The sequence below is a fragment of the Quercus lobata genome, chromosome 1 (assembly GCF_001633185.2).
Source record: "Quercus lobata isolate SW786 chromosome 1, ValleyOak3.0 Primary Assembly, whole genome shotgun sequence".
NCBI lineage: Eukaryota > Viridiplantae > Streptophyta > Magnoliopsida > Fagales > Fagaceae > Quercus > Quercus lobata.
In genome coordinates this window covers 32,714,530-32,736,597 of record NC_044904.1, presented here as the reverse complement: position 1 = coordinate 32,736,597, position 22,068 = coordinate 32,714,530, and the positions used below count along the sequence as shown (strand labels likewise).

The following is a 22,068-nucleotide window of genomic DNA, read 5'->3' as shown; positions in this document are numbered from 1 at the left end:
CAAGATAGAAACAGAGATGTGCTCTGAACTTATTCTTTGAACCTTTGAACGTGTTCTTTGAAGCTTTGAACGTGCACGTTTGGTTTTTACTTTTCCCTCCTAAAAGAGCTGTAACCTCTCTCTCTCTCTCTCTCTCTCTCTCTCTCTCTCTCTCTCTCCTTTTTTTTTTTAGTAGAATTTGTCCGGTTGAGTTAAAGAGCCCTCTAGTTTAAGTGTTTAACTACAGTTAAGTGTGCGTTTACATTTTAATTGACGTGACAAAAAACCCTTGATAGTTTTCAAAAAGATCATGTCCGTAAAATGGTCACTCTCCATTTCCAAGGTAAATTGAGAGGATCAGAATCCACTCACTTGACATCACATATGACGAGAGAGGATGGCAAGGGACTTTGCACACCCAAGCCGCCAGGAAAAGAGGGGCCGGCTCGATAGGGATTTTCCCTTGTGGCTTGTGCCCATGGAGGGGATCCGGAGCTCGAGTGAGCAACTATATACAAATGTTTCAAACATCACATCACCTTCGAAATCAAAGTAAGGCCCACAGGCCCCACACTTTTTATTATATAGCAGACCCTGACCATGAAACCAAGAGCAAGAAGAATAACAAAGACACACTGAGTACTCAGAAATCAAAAGATGGAGAAGATAGAGCACACAACAGTAGCCACAAATGGCATAAACATGCACGTAGCGTCAATAGGGACAGGTCCAGTCATACTCTTTCTCCACGGCTTTCCTGAGTTCTGATACTCATGGCGCCACCAGCTTCTCTTCCTGTCCTCCCATGGCTACCGCTGCATCGCCCCCGACCTCCGCGGATATGGCGACACTGATGCCCCGCCCTCTTTCTCCTCCTACACCTCGTTCCACATTGTTGGTGACCTTATTGGCCTGCTTGACCATTTGGGTATCGACCAGGTCTTCTTGGTAGGTCATGACTTGGGAGCTAAGATGGCCTGGCACTTTGCTGGTTCAGGCCAGACCGAGTGAAAGCTGTGGTCAACTTGAGCGTGCCATTTTTTCCCAGGAACGCAGCCATAAAGTTTGTGGATGGCTTGAGAGCTTCATTAGGTGATGACTATTATTATTGCTGGTTTCACAGGTAATTCTGTTACCCTAATCAATCAATCAATCAATCATTTATCGTGCACCATTTGAAAATAAAGATGGATTTTATTTTTCATTTTAAAATGATTTGAATAAAATATGAAAAGTGAAATTTCTTTTATTGATAAAATTCATGAATAGATTAGAATCACGTTATATAGTTTGTGTTTGGATCCGGCTATTGCATTTTGAGTTTATTTTCTTTTCTTTTTTTTCTTTTTTTTTTTCCTCTGCACGCGTTTAGGAGGACAAATGGCTACTATTTATGAACTTTTATTAATATAAAGTCATCAAAACTCCAATTTATTCGAAAAAATTACATTGACACTTTCGAGTATAGTGAAATTAATTTTTTTTATTGTTCCTGATTTTAAAGAAATAACATTCAACCCCCAAAATGATAAGAATAAGTGACATTTCACCTTTCTTTTGGAATAGAGTATCAATTGTTTTGATTATCTGGTGTTGAAAATGGGTGGAGTATGCAAAATAAATTTATTAGTGAAATTAGATTTGTGATTGGAAATTTGGAAAGACTATAGGCAATTCAAAAGTGAAGTATAGTTTTAAAAACCAAACTAGACCGGCCAATTGTACCGATTCAATAGGAATCGGGCACCAATTCGGTTTGATAAAAACCTCTAAAATCGACCAAAACTAAGAACCGAGAGCAAAAACAATTTTTTGACCGTACCGGTTTTTAAAACCATGTCAATGGAGTATAGAGTTCAATCATTATAGTTGGTGGGAAATCAATTAAAGATGAATCAATTAGTTAGTTTACGATTTTGCAATAAATTCTACTTTGTCTTTTGACCATATTAGGGTTCAATTTGGTTTGAAGACCTCCTAAATTCACACATCATCACTATTTTCTTTTGGATAAATTTTGGTAACTTACCCTGAAGTTTGAGTTAATGACAACCAAGTCTAAAACATTTCAAAACTAACCAACTTGGTCTCTAAACACCGTTAGGTCTATTAGTCATTCTAACACATTTTGTTTCTCTCTCTCCTTGCTTTAATTCTCTCTTCTCTCTCAATGTGTATACCAAACTCATACTAAATCAACAAAACCACCGCCTCACCATCATTGTTAAAAAGCCCACCACTACAAACAAATCTTACACACTCTAACTAATTTAGACATACATACACAAATTCATATACACATGGCATAAATAACGTTTATACGAGCAGTACATCCAAACCCATTTGAAATCAACCCTAAAATCCCCTTTTTCAAACCCTAATAGTCAAGCTCCTCAAAAAAAAAAAAAAAAAAAAAAAAAAAAAAAAAAACTCATAGTACACCATCTTACAAACTCAATTCAAAATCACTAACTCCCTATAGCCAACCAAAAACCCAATCCCTAAATTAACCAAACCAAAAACTATATACAAAAGAGGGTTTCGGCCAAAAACAACAGGAGAAAATAAATGAGAAAAATAAAGAAGAGGATAATAGAGATATAGGGTAAAGAAAGCAAGAGCCAGTGGTTGTGGTGATGTTGTTGAGCTCATTGCCATCAGTGGTGAGATGGGCTTCATGGAGCTCTTCCATGGTTGAGAGAGAGAGAGAGAGAGAGAGTTGCTCACAACGATTGTGGCTTGCTAGCAATAGCCATGAGGTTTTGGGGGATCAAAGTTTAGGGCTAGGGAGAGTGAGATAAGTGGAGATGAGAGGAGAGAGGAGAGAGAGAAGAGAGGGATTAGAATGACTAATGAGCTTAACGACGTTTAAGGACCAAGTTGGGTTTAGAGACCAAATTGGTTAATTTTGAAATGTCTTGAACCTAATTAATATTAACCAAAACCTCAAACTAAGTTACTGAGATTATTCTTTTTCTTTTTAATTTTTTAAAGTTTAATTTTTATAATCTAACTATTTGACAATTCCTATTCTCTCAATCTCAATTTCTCATATTGCAGACCTTCCCCTCTTCATTTTCTCATGGTCAGCCAAACCACAGATTGAAATCAATGGAGTTGCAGAAGCCCTCCGCCTCTCTTACTGATTCACCTCCTCCCTCTCACAACATATTCAAATTTCTACCGCTTCAGTTTTGTACTACAAGATCCATACTCCTCAGTCTGATTCAACTCAATGTGCAGTTTGCAAATGATGTTCGAACTTCAAAGAAACCCCAATGCGATCACCAATAGACTTTTATTTTAACAACAGCCAGTATTTTTTTATTTTTTTATTTTTTTGGGTGGATTTTTTAACACCAGTCGTTCTTCTTTACATACAACTGATTTCACTCATGTCTTTAAAATTAGGAATGGCATCAATAGAAACGTTTTAATATTCCCATATTCGTATTATACTTCCAACCATGCACTGTTTGTATACTCACACTGTTTGTGTTCTCACAGTTAACAGATTGGGAAAGAAGAGCAGCAGTAGAGAACAGGCGCATTCCAAAATCCAAATAATAGGGAGGGGTTCCTCTCAGTTTTGCTGGTTTGTCTACAGACTTTGCCATGTTGACAAACATACACAACCAAACAAAAAACCATTCCAAATATGGTCTGGACCGAAGTCCACACCTAGTAAAAATCCCAAAGTTACTCAAGCAGATGACATTAAGTATCGAACAAGAATGCTTGTCATCAAACACTAACCAAAGCATTTTTGAATTACATAAATGTTCCAAGTCATACAATTCGTCCATTCTTAGATAAAACAAAAGAACTAAATAAACGGGCGCGAGAACTTCGATGACATGGTACAAGGACGAACACATTTCCTGGTGAACCAGTCCCCCCCAACATAGTTTAAGACCCCTCTGGCACCCACAAGCAGAGAAGAAGCATTGGTGGCCTGCTGGATCATAACATTTCTTGTGATTTTCTCACACATCTGCTGACTTTTTTCTTGAACTCGTCTCTCCTATCTCTCCATTCCTTCTGTAATAAGAGATGCAAATTATGAAATTCACTTTGTGGTACCAAACAATATGTGGCTATATTTATAAATAAATCCATGTATATTGGAAAATGATGTTCTAATAATAGATGGGGGAGTTGAAAAGAACAATTGAGGAGGAAAAATGACAATAGAGGAAGCTGCAACTTACATAATCATAATAACCACAAACTTCAAAATCACAGTAAATATCAATTTTGTGAAAAAAGAAAAAGAATTACAACAATATGCCAAATGGTCAACTAGTTTTAAGGACTCAAAAGAGGATCAAAGCAGAAAATCCAACCAAAATACATGAAAAGATCTGGCTTCAACTTATGAAAACACAAGAACAAATGAACCAAGCCATTAATGAGCAACTAGGATCTTGACTTTGTAAAAGCTCAGGCATATTTGTTTATTTAACTAAACAAGAAGCTCAAGATTCTTTAGGTTATACATATTTTTTGTTGTTAAAACCTTGATTATAAATAGTTTCTTCAATTTTCAACTTTGACATAGACTTTGCAACCACGGTGAGTCCCTAACCCTCTCTAGCCCATGGGCTTGTTATTTTCGTGGCTTTTGGTACTTGAGTGGCCATAATTTATTAACTTTAGAAAATTTATGGGCTCATCAAGCTCTTCATGAACTCAACAAGCTTATGATGCCTCAAGCTCAGGTTCTCAAGCTTAAAATAAACTTGATTTGAGCTCAAGCTTGTATGATCTTTAACAAATGAAGCATGAGAGCAAGGCAAAGCTTGGCTTGGCACATTTGAACCCTAGATGCAATCATGAGAACATCTTATATATCAAAATTTGTAATTACTATTTTCACTTGATTACTTGTATACCCCACAATCAGTACATACCAACATTTAGACACTCCTCAGCATCAAGGAAATAACCCCCCACTTGAGCACTCCATTCAGGATCTTGTACTAAAGTATGATATTCTTTGATAATTCTACCACCTGATTACATAGAACTTCTTGTCTTGAGAACTTTTAAAGCTTTTCTTACATCATCAAGATAACTGAAATCAAGAAATCAGTAAACACTATTCTCCTTCATTAACTAAATAATCTCCATCATTGAAGCCTGTACTTCTCTGAATGACCATCAGTACAAGTTTCAGTCTCTTGCATTACACAAACTCACTTAGATCTCCGGTGTCTGGAATATAACATTTAATTTGCAAAGTCAGAAGTAGTCCACAACCAACTCTCTTCAAGAATCTCTACCAAGCACGAGATTTCTTTGATCAGTTTTACACCACCTACACGAGCGCACCGTCTGAATAACTAAAATCAAGAAATCAAACCATTTTCATTCTTCTTATTCATTAAATGATATCCATCCTACATTGTATAAGATCTACTAAAGAGAAATTAGTCCCTCCATAGATGCTTGTAACCAACTAGATTAAATTTCCCTTGGCCGTGGACTTCCTGCAAATCCATTATCTGCCTCATGTATGATGAGCCTTAGCATGTTCTTCATTTGGTCAAGCTGTTTGCTGACTAAAGCAATCTATCACAGGGCTACCGACATTATTAATCGAAAAGGATTTATCTAACAAAAATATTAAGCAGTCTGCAACCTTGCCTATAATCTGTCCACATAATTTACTATTACAATTATGTTAACTTGAAGCATTTGCATATTCACATGTTGCACATCATAGTTCTTTACTTATAAATAGAACAAGAAAAATCAATAGCCAACAATCACTTACAGCAGCTTCAACATTTGCAGGTGATTCGTCATTAGGACCGGAAAGCATTGATATTATACTTAAAACTATACTTTCAACCTGAAACAATAACAAAAATACATTAGAACATGTAAGGTTATGGTAAATATCAGTCATTAAGCAGGGAAGCAATGATTTATAGGGTGAGATCTGTATAGAGCTTCTGCCCTCTGTTGAGCCCAGGGTTAAGCCATAAGTCTCATAATCTAGGTGTTTACACAGTAAAACTCATAATATGACTAAATGAGAAGAAACCATCATGTTAAAATTTCTTAGTTGACTGGTTTTCAGACACTGGACTTCTCCAATATTCTATTAGTAACCTCTTTTTTTCTGGACAAGGTTGGTATTATTGAGTTGAACTCTAAGAAATTTGGAAGAAATAAAGAACAACTCTTAACCAACAAAGACTAATGTAATGAAGGAAAAGAATAGACAAGAGACAAAAGAGAAACCAAATGACATGAAACAGAGGAAAGAGCCTTTTCTTAATGCTGTGTTTATTTCAAGGAAAATCAAGGAAGCAAAATAAATACTAAAAATCTCGACGTTCTCCTATTTGATTAATATGAACTTCTAGTTCATGAAAAATAAAGTCCTACATGGAGGATATACAAAAATGGCATCCGTGACAAATACTATATTTTCCCATAAGCATAAAATATATTTTACTCACTTATATTCATAAAGAACAACAATCCCTTTCTTCTAATAAATTTTCTTATAAAAAATCATAAAGAACAGCAAAAGAATTCAAACAAGAAAATATTTTTGAGTGAAACAAAAGAAGCTAAGCCATGGTCTTGTGCCCCGAACATTCAAGATGAAACTCGAAGCGTAAGCCTTGAAACCTTTAAAACTGTGCAAATATATGTAATGATAGTTCAATTTTAGAGATGCACTTAAGATGAGGAACTTAAAATCAGTAGGTTTTCTGTAAGTATCAACATATGAAGTTAAATAAAGGTGTGATCGAATTCAACTACTATGCATTGTAGATTTATATTCTAAATGGCCTCATCCATAAGGTTCTGACATCAACTGTTATTAAAAAAACAAAATAGTAAATCCAACAAACATTTGCAACTTCTTGTTGAGTACATAATAAATATGATTGAAGCTTATTACCTCATAGTTTCTTAGTTCTTATAAGTAATAATTAATTTTGTATAACCATATTAAATTATTGGCTTATTATTATTTATTCTCTTTATTGTCTTCAACCCACTAGTCCACCCTCACCTTCCCCCCCCCCCATGATTGAAGCTTATTACCTCATAGTTTCTTAGTTCTTATAAGTAATAATTAATTTTTGTATAACCATATTAAATTATTGGCTTATTATTATTTATCCTCTTTATTGTCTTCAACCCACTAGTCCACCCTCACCTTCCCCCCCCCCCACCCCCCCAACTCTTTCCCCAAAAAAGGCAGGGAATTCTGACCAGTATCTTCACATCTTACATTGAAAATTTGAAACTCAATTAACTATCAATAACATTTTGATATATAACCAACTGCTCCGCATTTACTTCAGAATATTGAATTAGACAAATATTCCCTAACCCTGAAGTTGGAAAGTGGGGAATTCCCAAGTTCAGATCCCCAAGTTCAGATCCCCAACTTCATCAATGGAACCAAGAGAGGGATACATACCGTATGCACCGGTGTCCAGCGCTCACTTGCAAGCTCATAGCCATTTGGGTCCTCACCAGGAGGATGAAGAATTGATATGCATACGCGGCCATCAGGATAAACTGCAACTCATGAAGAAACCAAATCAGCCAGTGTAATCTGCTAATCAACAGGGGCAAAGAGATCAAACAGATGAGAGTTAGAAAAGTAACCAACCATTAGGATGCCATATTTCTGAAGTAAATTTCACTGTCGGAGGGCTGTTTGGGTAATTCGATGGGAAGCTCATAATGGCATTGAAAAATCCTCCCTCACTGCAATTATGTAATGTATAAAAATCATAATTAGGAAACAATTCTTTGCTTTTAACACTAGGTTGAATCTCAACAGCATAACACCGGCCTATACATTTGCTCTATTTGGCAGAAAAACATTTGGTAGATATCTCAAAAGCCACATCCTCAAAACTGGCCCCTCAACCAATCTTAGAGGCCCTTGAATGCTACAATCAATCCATCTGGAGCAAGCAGCAATTGAATTATTATTATTTTTTAATTGGTAAATTTACACATGCACCCAGTAAGTTTTGAACCCACGACTTTAACTTCTACCATTTCTTATGGGGGGAGGACGTGACATTTGAGAAGCAATTGTTATGCAAAACAAACCAGAACTTTGTAATAAGAAAAATAAATAACAGGAAAATAGAGGATAGAACTTATGAGTTAGTACCTAGGCTTGGAGTCAGCGCCAAGCAAAGAAAAATCACTTGGAGTTGGCACCAGACCAAAAAACCTAAGGAACCTCCATTCATCAAAATGATCTCCCTTGATAGGAGTACAACGCTTAGCTTATATAGGAATTCTAACCCTGTTTCATACTGACATAGAAAACCCTACTTATTGAATGACAAAAATACCCAAGGTTTTACAAAAAAATACTATTAACTGAATTAAATACGAGGGCTTAAAATAAAAAACAAAATTGATGGCCAATAGAATAAATAAATAAATCCTTGTGCATCCCGCGTCATCCTCCCCTAGTCAGACAAAACTCGACCTTGGGTTTTGAAGTGGGGAAGGATCGAAACTCCGACACATATCACTTGCTTCAATTAAGGAACCACCTTTGACCATGAGAGCATGGAGGTTAGAAATTATACAAGCATTCATCATATTTTCTGGGAGAACCTCATATATAATCGCTTTATTAAATACGAACCTACCATTACTGCTTAGGAAGGATATGAAAGAAAAACTTTATGATCAATATTTATCACAATACTTTTGAGCAAAATATCTACCCCAAACCAACATGGCAATTTCAAAAATCATAAAGACAATCTAAGGCAATGTGACAACCCACCAATTGCACAATTTGAAAAGCATATTATGAATGATAGTGCAATTTCTAATCCTAAGCCCACTCCAATGCAGTCTTTCATGACCCTAGAAAGCTTAATGAAAGTCATACACGGCCTAAACAAATATGTCTGCAAAGGTTCAACACATAACCACTCAACTTGAGTTTCGAGGCATCTTAAAAGGTGACCAACAACTTCAAAGACAAAGCTTCACACATGAGAGGTTAGTGAATGCAAGGTTTCTCTTTCTCTGTGCTTCCTAAGGTGACACCTAAACTAAAGCAAGGGTTACGTGCCAGAATTTTGATCCTTCAGCACTTCGAAACTCAAGGTCAAGTTTTCTCTAACTAGGGAAGGATGATGCAAGAGACACAAAGAGATATTTATTTTAACTTATTATTATTTAATTTTGCTGGTCAATTGTATCTTTGGTCAGTTTTATTTTATTTTAAGCCCCAGTATTTAATTAGGATTTTTAGTATTTTATTCAAATCTAGGATTATTTTTGTAATAACGCAATTAGAGTTTTCTATGCCAGTTAGATTAGGGTTTAGTATTCCTATATAAGCTAAGCATTGTACTCCTACCAAGGAAGAGTTATTTTGCTGAATAAATGTTCCTTTTGATGTTTTGGTTTGGTGATAACCTACTTCTAGTGGTTTTTCTTCGCTTGGTGCTAACTCTAAGCACGCCTAGGTGCCGACTACTAGGTTCTATCCTTTATTTTCCTATTATTTAATTTTCTTGTAGCAAACTTCTGGTTTGTCCTGCATCAAATTGATACATTCCATGGACTCAAAAAATTCAAAGGTTATGCCTTATCACATTAATAAACCATACTTTTTTCACTTATCCACCCTCTTCTTTACAAAAAGAATACTTAAGAAAAAGGAATGTTTCAAAACATGAAACTTTAAATAATTTCTAGTGCAAAACATCCAATTTAGTTAACAATAAATTATCACAAGCAAATATAACATAAAAAATTATCCGAAACAAAAATACCTAGATATTTATGGCCCAATAACAAGATTAGAATTGGTTGTTCTAAGTTTCCCTCTAAATATTTCACTTTTCCAACAATTAACAATTCCAAAAGCACTATCAATTTAACGATTAGGCTAAAACCCCAAAACCAACACATCAAATTAAAAAAAAAAAAGAATCCACAATCACCAAACACACAATTAACTCAAGAAAATTCCAAAACAACACAAACTTTACCCCAAAAAAAATTTAATAAGAATGAGCCCTTGATTCAATTCTATCACCAAAAATTTTAAATCCTGCCCACAACATCTCAAAAAGGCCTCAAACCCCAGACAATGATCCAAAAGAAAACAAAATTTATGCTCAAAGAATTTTAATAAAGCATTGAAAAATCCCACCTCACTGCAATTATGTAATGCTTAAAAATCATAATAAGTACACAACTCATAGCTTCAAACATTAAGTTTGAAACTCAACAGTGTGACATTAGCCTATGCATTAGCTCTATTTGAAAGCAAAACATTAGGTAGATATATAAAAAGCCACATACTCCAAAATCAACCCCTCAACCAATCTTTAAAGCACATGAATCCTACAATCAAAAGTAACCAACTAAAGAACCAAATGAAGCAAGCAGCAATTGATATACATAGGTGGAGAAGGTGCCATTTGAGCAGAAATTGATACATTCCTTGGACTTGGAACAAATCAAAGGTATGCATTTTCACATTACTAAAAATCCTTATCTTCCCCTTGTCCACTGTCTTCTTTACAAAAACCAATATTCAAGAAAAGGATTCTTCCAAAAAATGAAACTTTCAAGAATTCCTAGCCCAAAGCATCCAATCTAGTTAACAAGATATTATCCCAAGAAAATATAGAATAAAAAATTATCTGAAACAAAAGCACCTAAAAATTATGATCCAGTAACAAGATTATAATTGGATGTTTTAAGTTTCCTTCTAAAGATCTCTCCTTTCCCTAGAATTAACAATTGCAAAAGCTCTATCAATTCAACGATTAGGCTAAAACCCTAGACCAACACATCAAATATATAGCATAACAAATTATCTGAAACAAAAGCACCTAAAAACTATGATCCAGTAACAAGATTAGAATTGGCTATCCTAAGCTTCCCTCTAAAGATTTCTCCTTTTCCTACAATTAACAATTCCAAAATCTCTATCAATTCAACGATTAGGCTAGAACCCTAAAACCAACACATCAAATTAAAAAAAGAATCCACAATCACGAAACACCCAATTAATTCAACCAAATTCCAAAACTAATCAAAAACACAAACTTTCCCCCAAGAAAATCACAATCCAGCCCTTGATTCAATCCTATAACCAAAAGAAAAATTAAAATCCTGCCCACAATACCCAAAAAAAACCTAAATCTCCCAAGATAGTGATCCAAAAAGACACAAAATTTAAGCTCAGAAAATAAAAATAAAGCACGTACTAAAGAGTATCCGGCGGTCCAATAATTGTAACGCTCCATTCGAAGATATTGGTCTCGTCGACCAGACCGGCCGAGAACCCATCGACCGGGTTCTTACAAAGATCTGAACCACACAATAAGATCAATCAGAAACCGATGAACGGCTGGTAATCAATCAAAATTGAAAACCTACATCGAATTTTGTACGTGTGTGAGAGATAGGAGGAACAAAGAATTTGAAATTTGTATATACCTTTGAGTTGCTTTTGGAGGAGGAGGCTTGCTTGGGACGCCGCCATGGAGGAAAGAAGGTTCGAGAGCTTACAATAGCTCTGCGATTGCGAGCGACGAGCGAGGGAGAGAGAAAGAAACAAAGAGAGGAAAGCAAAAAGAGATTTATATAAATTGTAAAGCCGACACTTTTGTGCATTTATATAGATGGATAGAACTTAGAAGGTTCGGTTAATTACATTTTTATTTTTTTAATTTCACCTTAAATTAGACCTTATTTTAGACCGTATCCCATGAACTCACGTAATGCATGATTATCTCTTCGGGTTCGTTTGGTTGAAGGGGGTAGAAAAGTGAGAGTATCGAAGTAGTTTTAGTTTTCCTAATTTGTATTTGATTGAGGTGAAAAAGTGGAAAAATAGAAACAATAAATTTGTATAAATTTACTATATGCCCTTGTTGAAAAAAACGATGCAACAAAAAGGTGGCAACACAACCAAAAAAATTCATCTAAATTTATTTTTTAAAAAAATCATGTCAAAAAAATGTTTAAAAAAAATTCATGTCTAGCTAAACCCAAAATAATAATAATAATAAGAGCAAAACTTGTATCACACTAGGGAAAAAAAAAAAACAGAGCAACCAGCAGGTCCGTGTCCAAGGAAAAAAAAAAAAAAGTGGAAAATCGGCCTGCAAGTCCCACACCTAGAAAAGAAAAAAAAAAAAAAAAATAGGAGGTAGTTCAGTCATTGATGCAACTATTCCTCCCCCCTCTATTTTCTCCACAAATTAAGCAGATATAATTTTGGTAGGCCAGAAGAGAAAACACATGGACCTCACCAATTTTCCATCCTCCCCTTCTCTCCAGCCAAACTCCTATAAAATCAATTTTCTCTCCACTTTTCTCTCCCTTATTTTCTATCCTTCTTGTTTCACCCCCAACCTAATGAACTCTTAAAGTTATAACTCTATAATACTTAATACTAACCATCTGTTTTAGAGGGTTAAGTCTAACAAAATTTAGCATTAAAAAACCATTTTACTCTCTACTATCTGTTGTAAAGGGAAGGTTAATTTATTATTATTTTTTTTTAACGTTAAATTCTATTAAACTATCGAAATGCATAATTATCCCTTAAAATTATAACTCTATAACACTTAACTCTCGCCATTTGTTTTGGTGCTTGAGTCTAACAAAAGTTAGTATTAAAAGACCATTTTACCCTCTATTGTCTGTTTTGAAGAAAGGGATAAATTGACCTTTTAATGTTAAATTCTATTTAGACTGAACCCCAAAAAAGACAGTAGGAATTAAGTGTTATAGAGTTATAACTTTAGGGGGGTCAATTGTGTGTTTTGATAGCTCAATAGGCAAAATGTAAAATGGGGCAAAGTGAAAATGTGGTATAGTTTATGGTGAAAAGGTATAATTTCCCCTTACTTTGTATTCCAAAAATGGTGTAGTTTTGAATTAAATAAAATTGAAAGTTAACGAAGCAATTTTGAATTTCGATGAAGTCTAATGACATGACTGAATTGAACGAAAGAGAAGTTAGATGACTAATTTAAATTTTAGGTAAAGTTAGAAGGTGTAATTTATGATTTATCTTTTTTCTTGTGTTAAGTCGGTGTTCCAACCTATAGGAACTTGCCACATATGAGAGTGTAGTTGGATGTTTCCCAATGAATTTACATTTGTGATTGATTTCAGCTTCACTTTGTGGGGACCATGTTGAATGAAGGAAAAGTGACTATCCGTCGCTCCTCTCGCATATTAGACTTGTGAAGTCCTATGAGTGAATTTACAGCATTGTCCACAAGTTGAACCCCCCTTCCTCCCTCCTCTCCCCCCACCCCCACCCCCCCCCCCCCCCCAAAAAAAAAAAGACACCAATATATAATTTTAAGAATTCCAACTCTCTCCTTTTGCCTTTTTCTTTCAAGTAAAACAATTTGTGGCCAAAACACCAAGTTAATTATTTATTGGACATTGATAAAAGAAAAAAAAAATTACCTTCAAACCAATTTGAAGGAAATTTCCTTTAACTCACTATATGGTAGTTAAAATAATATTTACATGTATTTTTAGTCACATTACTTTTTAATTGAATCGTGTGACTTATTTAATAAATGTGAAAAACTTTATAAATTGTCACGTAGTGAATTGAAAGAGATTCTTCCAAGTTGGCTTGGAGGAAAACATTGTCCTTGATAAAAATTATCATTCTTATCCTTTTTTTTGTTGCCACTTGTTGTTAAATTCTATACTAAAATTTTCATGTTAATACTTAATGATAGGGATATATAGCAAACTTGTTTGGTAGTTCTAAGCATACCTTAGAAATATTTACATGGTTGCATTGACTAATATATGATAGTTCTAAGCATACCCTATACATCAAGTTTCTCAATTTATGGGTTCCGGTTAGCTCAACTGGTAAAGTCTCTGATGGTTGAATAAGAGATTTGTGGTTTAATCCCTGCCTATACCAAAAACTGATTAATGTCTTGGTCTAATGATAAAAAATGAGCAAACGCTATAGGTTGAAATTTTCTATATAAAAAAAAAAAAAAAGTTTGTCAATTTAATTTAAATATATGGTTGCATAGATTAATGAAACATAAATAATATTAGTCTAAATTTAATCGAAGAGTCTAATATATTGTATTTTGTGAACTGTACCTAAGGAATATTTACATGCTTCTTCTTCTTTATTTTTTTATTTTTTATTTTTTTATTATTTATAATTCAATAGTTGGAGAACGAGGGATTTGAATTCTAAACATCTTAATTTTAAATACTACAAACATGCCAATTGTGTTACAAGATATTGTATAATAGGATATATACTTAACTTTTTTATTATTATTGTTTATACACTTTTAAGTTAGATTACGAGTACTTTAAAATGCGAATGGTGAAAACAATCTAACCATGCGAATGGTGAAAACAATGTGCCCATTTGGATTCAAATTATTGTGGCATTTGCGTTTTTGTTCTGCGGTTTTCTCTTTTTTTTCTTTTTCTTTTTTTTGGTTCAGCCCGCATTTGTTGACTTTTCCACGGTGAACAGTGCATATGTGCATTGTTTACGGACCCACAAATTCCACTTTTTAGCATCTTTTTCATTAAAAATGGGTCACATGACACTATTCACGCATTTAAAGATTATTTTGCTACAGTGTTTTCAGTTTCAGTTTTCAGTTTCAGCAAAAATAAGCTCAATCCAAATTGACCCAATATAACCATAGATTACCGCGCTTCCACTTTCATCTTAGCAACAATACAAATAAATTTGGCCAAAAGAAATAAGATTGCCTTCCAAAATAGCCTCTTTATTTATTTATTTATTTTTTCTGAATTCTTCCAAAATTCACTTGTTGTAACATTTGCTCCACTCCAGATATGCCATTAGCTTCTTCCAAATAAAATTGTATAAAAAATGCAAATTGATGGCTGCCACCTACATTTGGTAATTTAACAACTCCATACGTTGACATTTAAAAGAGAGTTTGCTAGGATTGGCTTTCACTCAAACGAACATAAAGAAAGAAAAGTAGCCCAACCTTTCTTATCGACAAAATAGAAAGTTTGGTAAACGTGTCAATCTTGATTCTATTTTAGCAGGGAAAGTAACTGAGAACAAAATTGAGACGGTTTGATTTAAGGAATACAGGAATCTGAGGGTTTTTTTTTTTTTTTTTTTCAAATTGCTTTCCTTTTTTTTTTTTTTTTTTTGAGAAACTGAATTGCTTTCCTTAAATCAAGACCATATCAATCTTTTGAATTTTGATAAAATAGCATTGATGCATATTAGTTAAATTACATTTGAAGGGGAAATATTTCTTGCATGCTTACTTGTACCGGTTGATCACATTAATTAGACATTTGCTTAAATGGTTGTTCAATCTTAATCAAATATGAATGTTTCAATAAGCTTTCTCCGTTTGAACATAAATGGGGAGTTGAGGGCTACTTTTTGATGTTTGACCAAGATATATATATCCTCATATTTCTAATTAGTTTTGGTTTGGGTTTCTTTGGCGTAAAAGAGAAGAAATTTACTGAGTGTGGAAGACAAAAATTCTCCTTATCATAGAAAGAAAAATATTCCTTACTGAAGAAGTAATAGTATTCTGTCAATCAAGGAATAGAATTAAAGTCTTATAAATAGGCATTATTGCAAAAGGTTTAATGACTTATACCCAAAATTTCTCCTAGGTGGGGAGAGGGTGAAAGGTTCTTAGAAGAATATGAGTGGATTTATTTGAAGAGCAGTTTGATGGCTTTTGCCCAAGGTTCCTAGGAAAGGTGAAAAACTCCTAGAAGAACATGGTGGGTTACTTCGAAGAGTAAATAGTAGATTATTTGGGGTTGAAAGATTACCCATAGTTGTGTGTTGAGAGTTATTTGTTTTGTGAGCGTGAGTTATTGAGTATATTAAGGCTTTATGTTTGTGAGTTTATGTTGGTAAGGTTTATGAGTATTATTTGTGTGAGTGGTCATTAGCCGAACCACATTAAATATTGTTATCTTTTGTACATGTTTAATTGATGTTAGAGCTTCTGATGTTGCACAACAAATATATATAGAGGGTATAAAATATTGCCCAACAAGTATTAGCGCATTTATTTTTCTTTCATAAGTTATTGAGCTCTTGGCCGCAATTAATTTATTACACGAGCTAGGCCTTTGGCCCATATTTTCTTTGCTATATGGGCTGGACTTCAAGGCCCATAAATAGAAGTATGCTCTCAGCACCAAGGACGTGCTCTTAGAAACAGACAATCTACTCTTACAAAGTTCATTACTCAAAAAAAAAAAACCTCTTACAAAGGTGCTTGACAACTCAGATCTTATCACTTCACAGTTCGGGTTCCAATGTTAGCTTCTTTAATCTTTTATTAAGCTGCTGGAGAAAAACTATTGTCAGCACAAAGAAAAAAATCACTCTGTAAAGCAACGCAACATCTACGTCTTCTTCACACAAGCTGCCATGGGCAACATTAAAAGTATGTAGAATAATTTTTAAATATGTAAATAATATTATAAAACCCAATTCAAAAGCAGATAATCATTTACAAAATCTGAGGCCCTGATAGGTAGAGTTGTTAAATAATTCAAAATCTCATCATGCAAGACCTCCCTGACTCCTCCACTAAAGTATGTAACACACATAATTTGGTAATATAAAATTGACAACAATATTTCACTTATTTACATTTGAATCCGCCACTTATACGGCATTCACAAATAACAAAATTAATATTTTTGGTGAAATTTGTTTCTTTAGACTTTCTTTTTTATAAAGCAAACTAGCAACAGACAAAGCAAAAGCACGCTTGTGGAACAATAAAAGATGGTAAATTTCGAGATACGAACCAGAGATAGGTCTTTTCAAATGCCTGACCATGGACCCTTGCATCTGTGATCTGTCACTCAAAAGCTCGCAATATTTTGATTTATGTTCCCACAAGATATTTCTCAAATATTCGCTAATGAGAGATTTCCCAGTGCGCACTGCGCACTCTCTTTTTCTCTTTTGCTTTTTTCGGGAGAAGAGAAAGGGTTACCACTTACCAGAGAGAAATACCGGCCGAAAGACCACAAGGCACAAACTCCCAACGTTCTGTTTCCTGCCTTTACCATACGTTACATTATCTCCAGAAAAACTAATCATGAGACCCGTTCAGCTGCTATTACAATATTTTAAATCTAACTACCATTTTTCATGTCTGAAGTTTGAACTTTACTACATGAGACTAAAGAGAGCAATTTTTGCCCATTAGCCACTGGGCCACCGGCTAAGCACTATGTTGTATTTACATTAGGTAAAAGAGAGAGAAAAGAAGCCACCAATAATTACGCATACACTTTATTCATGCATTAGACAAACCCCAAAAGATTACATTCCCACTCCAATCATAAAAGAGGCTTTGTAGTTTGCAAAAGCCCGTTACATAAAAGACACAACGAAATGTCAATAATAACCCAAACCATATTTATTTTTATATATTTTTTCTTTCTCATTTTAAAAACTAGACCTTAAACGAAACCGACTGAAATTAAGATGGGAATGCATGCATATTATCTCGTGGTCTCTCTACTGTCTAATGGCAGAAAATGACTTTGAGCTCACGTGGCGACGAGCACTCATGCATGAGAGACGGACTGTCATGTGCATAGGTAAACGTGGCAGGACAAGCGTGCTTAAAAAACTCAGAGAAGGTCGAAGCCCTACACGTCTGTGGGCTATTATAGTGGTTCCTACAACACAGTTCATCGGTACCAAACGCTTCACACCCACTCTTACAAGCAACAACTGGACCGTGACCCGGCGGTGACCGGAGCTGGAGTTTGTCAGGACACGTGGCGAGCAGATTGGCACGGCAGCCAACCACTGGGCATTGGCCTTTACCCTCATGTGGGGTCACAGTCATGGGGACGTTAAAGCCGTCAACGAGGCTAACAGCGTAAGAGGAGAGGTCAGTGTGGCCATGGTGGAGGCTGAACTGAGCTAAGGTGGCTGGGGTGGCGCCGCCCAAGCCGTTGCACTCTAGGCGGTTGCCACAGTCGCCGGTGGCGCAGGAGAAGCGGTTGTTGGCGTAGGTGCAGTCGGTACGGGCCCAGATCCGACCCGACCAGTGTTGAGTCGGGGCGGGGAAGGAATGATGGGTGAGAGTGTGGAGAGCGAAACCACCGCGCTCGAGGACGGGGTGGCCGGAGTTGGGCTGGATGGCTGGCCAGACGGTGAAAGGGCAGTTGTTAACCAGGGTTAGAAAGAGACCTGGGTTCGTGGCTTTGGTGAGGGTGCACAGGATAAGAAATGTGGCAGTGAGAAAAACAAAGGAACTGGAAGCCATTTTCAGAAGCTGTGTGTGTGAGAGTGAGAGTTCGAGCGAAGGGTTTGGTTGGGTTTTATAGGAGCTTGGTATGTTATGCAAACTGGTGTAGCACTTGTAGGAAGTAGTACTGGGTTGAAGACTTGAAAGACCATATTACCCTTATTCGTATAAGAGACGTTGGCTTTTTTTTTTTTTGGGTTTTTGAATACGTGTACTATTGTCTTTTTGTGGTCCTATGTACAACGTCGGTCAGAAACGTTTTTTTTTAATGTAAGAAACTACACGTCGGTCAGAAACTAGGGACAGAGAAAGTAAACTTTTTATTATTTTTTTTTTTAAAAGGATTTTTTTATATTTTATTTTTACGTTTCAAAGTTATAGGTGATCTCACTTCTTTTGACCACCAAAGTTAGACGTCAGTTTCGTTTTAAAACAACTGAACAAGCAAACGTGGGGATGCCAAGGACTAAAACGTCTTTTGGCCTCCCAATAACAGTGAAGTTGTGAATAAAGACTAAAAATTCTATGGGAAATGTTAACAGTATTAGTAAACTAGTTCTGCATTTTTTTTTGAGAATCAAGTAAACTAGTTCTGCTTGCTGGCACAGTGTTTTGCTCTTTTTTTTTTAGTTAGTTTGAAATGTGAAGATTGAGATGAGGTTTAACATCCAGGGCCGGCTCAATAAATTTGGGATCTTAGGCGAAATCTTTAAATGAAACTTTTTATTATATTTAATTATAAATTTATATATATTTTTTAATTAAAATTTATTTTTCTTACTTTTTGAGAGATAAAATTACTAATTAAATTTTTGCATTCAAGTTCTGCTAACATTTCCTTTTCAATTGGTAATATGGCTAATCCACTTAATCTTTTTTGTGACATAGTTGATCTTAAATAAGATTTTATTAATTTTAATTTTGAAAAACTTATTTATGCGGAAGCAATTGTAACATGTATAGTTAGTAATATTCTGAAAGCAATACATACATTTGGAAAAGATTCTAACCTCTTTATATAATTTAGTACATTAATTGGAGAGTTTTCATTTATTTGCAAAACTTCTTTTAAAACTTTTAGTTCTGAAAATAAATCTAAACCATCAATATCGGAATAAGTTTCATGTATGAGAAAATATTCAAGATTAAGACAATTTTTTTTCAAACTATACAATTTTTTGATGGGATATTATATAATATATTATTACTATTTGGGGGCCTCTTTATCAGTGAGGGCCTTAGGCCACTGCCTAAGTGGCCTATAGCTTCAGCCGCCGGCCCTGTTAACATCTATCTTATTACAATTGATGCAATTTTTATGGAGAGTTGAGATTAATACTTACAAAAAGAGATTTTCAATTTCCATCATTAATTAAAAAAATTAAGAAAAAAATTAAAATAAAATAAAAAGTAATACTTTTTTTTTATAAGAATAAAAAGTAATACTTATAAATAAAAAAAGTAAATTTTTTTTGTGACACTCTAGATATTGCACAGATTCTAATCCGAAATTTGAATAGTTTCTTTTTGAAGTTTGTACTCATGAATCCTGACAGATATTGTCCATTACGTGTCATTGTCCACGGTACGTTTTATCCTTATCTTTAGAAACTACAGTTGCTACTTGATAGTTCTTTTTTTTTTTTTTTTTTGAGAGAATACTTGCTACTAGCTACACCTAATTGATTATCAAAAAAAAAAAAAAAAAGCTACACCTAATTAATCCGAGCTAACGGATTTGGCCCCGTGGGTTCTTTGGGTTATAATTTTTAAAACATAACTAATGATCATGTCAACCAAATGAGAAAAATGAAAGGTCAAACTTGGTGTAGCCCAAATTCTTTAATTAAATTCAACTATACAATTATTTACTTTCTACTTGTTCTATTTCAGTATTAACGTTTTCTGAAAAATAGTTCATTTTTCAAAGAGTATTTTTTTAAAAATTATTTTATTTTCCGGTGTTTAGTAACGATATTGAAAATAAGCTTGAGAATGTTTTCTGGTGTTTAGTATGCAATTTTTTTTTCTTTTATAATTTAAAACATGTGTATTATGTAAACCAACTAACATAATCAATTTCCCCCTCAAAAAAAAAAAAAAAAAAAAACTAATGTAATCAATATAAATAAAAAAAAAACCAAGAATGAATTTGGTTTTCATACTAAAATTTTGACAATAGATGCAGTCAAAATTAGTTGTCAAATTTTCATGATTTTTACCACTCATCTTACTCATTTATACGGATAGTGACACACACACACACACACATATGAACCGGACATACATACAGAGTCGGCTATATACTAGAAGCAAATGTTGGGGTCGTTTAAGGCCCCAAGTAGAAAAAATGCCCCCAAATTTTAACCAATAGTGATATTTTTTTCATTATAACAATATTAATTAAGCTCAAATATTAGACAATAAATAAAATAATATTTAAAAAAAAAATGCTATGTCCATAACATTTTTTGCAATAAATTCTAAGTGGTAGGTTGTTACAGGCTATTATTAATGAAAAAAAATAATTTTAATGGTGAATTCAAATTAAAATCAGTAACAACTTAACATGTAAGATTTGTTGTGAAAATATTGTAAATTTAGTACTTCACAAATATTTTTTTTTTAAAATCAATTTGTATTAAACAAGTTCATTTAAACTTATTTATCTGGTAAATAAGTTAAGGTAAAATTCAATTTTTGGTTAAACTATTAAACAAGTTAAGTTCAAAATATAATAATTTATTTGTATAAGCTTGATATTTTTTATATATAATATTATAATGACCAAACCGCAAGTATTGGTGGTAGAAACGACATTTTTGGTCATTTGACCACTGGCATCAAGTCATCAATTACTTCAGTGGTGAATTTTGGTGGTTTGCTTGAAAAACTTTGTTTGCCATAAACACTTGAAAATTTTTACATGTAAATTTTTTACTTCAAGACAAACAGATCATTAATCAATATATCCTAGATACAATACATTAGATTTCTTAATTGAATTCAAACACGTGATTATTTTTTATGATGCTCTGAAATCGTCAGTGAGTTGTAGGTTCCAAAGCGCTCCAATGGGTACCTGTGGAACAAGAACAAATGGACCAAGTAGAAGGCATTGGTGTGGTACCGCCCAAGAACCCTCCAAAGGTCAAGTTAGTGAATGAGAAATCTCTAAGAACTCTATAGTGAGAGAGCTAGGGTTTTCGCATACCTGAGAGAAGAGGAGGTCTAGTGTTTATATAGCGGTGAGCAGTGAATTGGAATTCCTTGAATGTAGGAATCTTTCCTTGTGAAGAGGGCTTGGCGTATAATTTTTCTAAGATTTCAGGGTCTCTTTCCATATAAGGGAGATATGGGTGTGTACTGGGTTTTATTTGGTGTGTTGCGCAAGGCATTTCCATGTATAGGCATGCATGGGGACCGAGCTAGGCCACGGTGGACCCGTCGGTTACCCCTCCCCTTTGGCTCCTGAAGGGCTTCCCATTGGCTTCATAGAGGGTTTCCGTCGGGCCCAATTCAAAGGGTTAACAAGTGGTCGGGGCGTCGGCCTAGGACTCCCATTGGTTTACGTGGAGCTGATGGGTATGCAAGCGCCGTCGTCACCCTAGAATGACGCTTCTGGGGGTTTTAATCCTCTGCCGAAAGTACCCTTATCAATTTTGAATTTAATTATCCTTGTAAAAGATAACATGATTTATGTTTTATTGATCAATTTTACTCAATGTTGAAATCAATTGAAGCTTTACTGTTAATTTTAAATATCCCAAAATATCATAATTAT

The 22,068-nt window shown here is 34.5% G+C and overlaps 2 protein-coding genes across 2 annotated transcripts; both read right to left on the bottom strand.

Moving 5' to 3' along the window:
* Positions 1-3,537: 3,537 nt before the first annotated feature.
* Positions 3,538-11,664, bottom strand: LOC115987375 (ubiquitin-conjugating enzyme E2 7). The gene is made up of 6 exons (XM_031110901.1): positions 11,461-11,664; positions 11,229-11,331; positions 7,628-7,725; positions 7,433-7,533; positions 5,759-5,836; positions 3,538-4,020 (listed from the first exon to the last, which is right to left on the bottom strand). The coding sequence occupies exons 1-6, from the start codon at positions 11,504-11,506 to the stop codon at positions 3,943-3,945; spliced, it is 504 nt and encodes a 167-aa protein (XP_030966761.1). The 5' UTR covers positions 11,507-11,664; the 3' UTR covers positions 3,538-3,942.
* Positions 11,665-17,287: 5,623 nt separating this feature from the next.
* On the bottom strand, positions 17,288-18,376 carry LOC115987366 (osmotin-like protein). Its single transcript, XM_031110888.1, has one exon. It carries the CDS (start codon positions 18,300-18,302, stop codon positions 17,550-17,552), a length of 753 nt encoding a protein of 250 aa, XP_030966748.1. The 5' UTR covers positions 18,303-18,376; the 3' UTR covers positions 17,288-17,549.
* Positions 18,377-22,068: the final 3,692 nt, after the last annotated feature.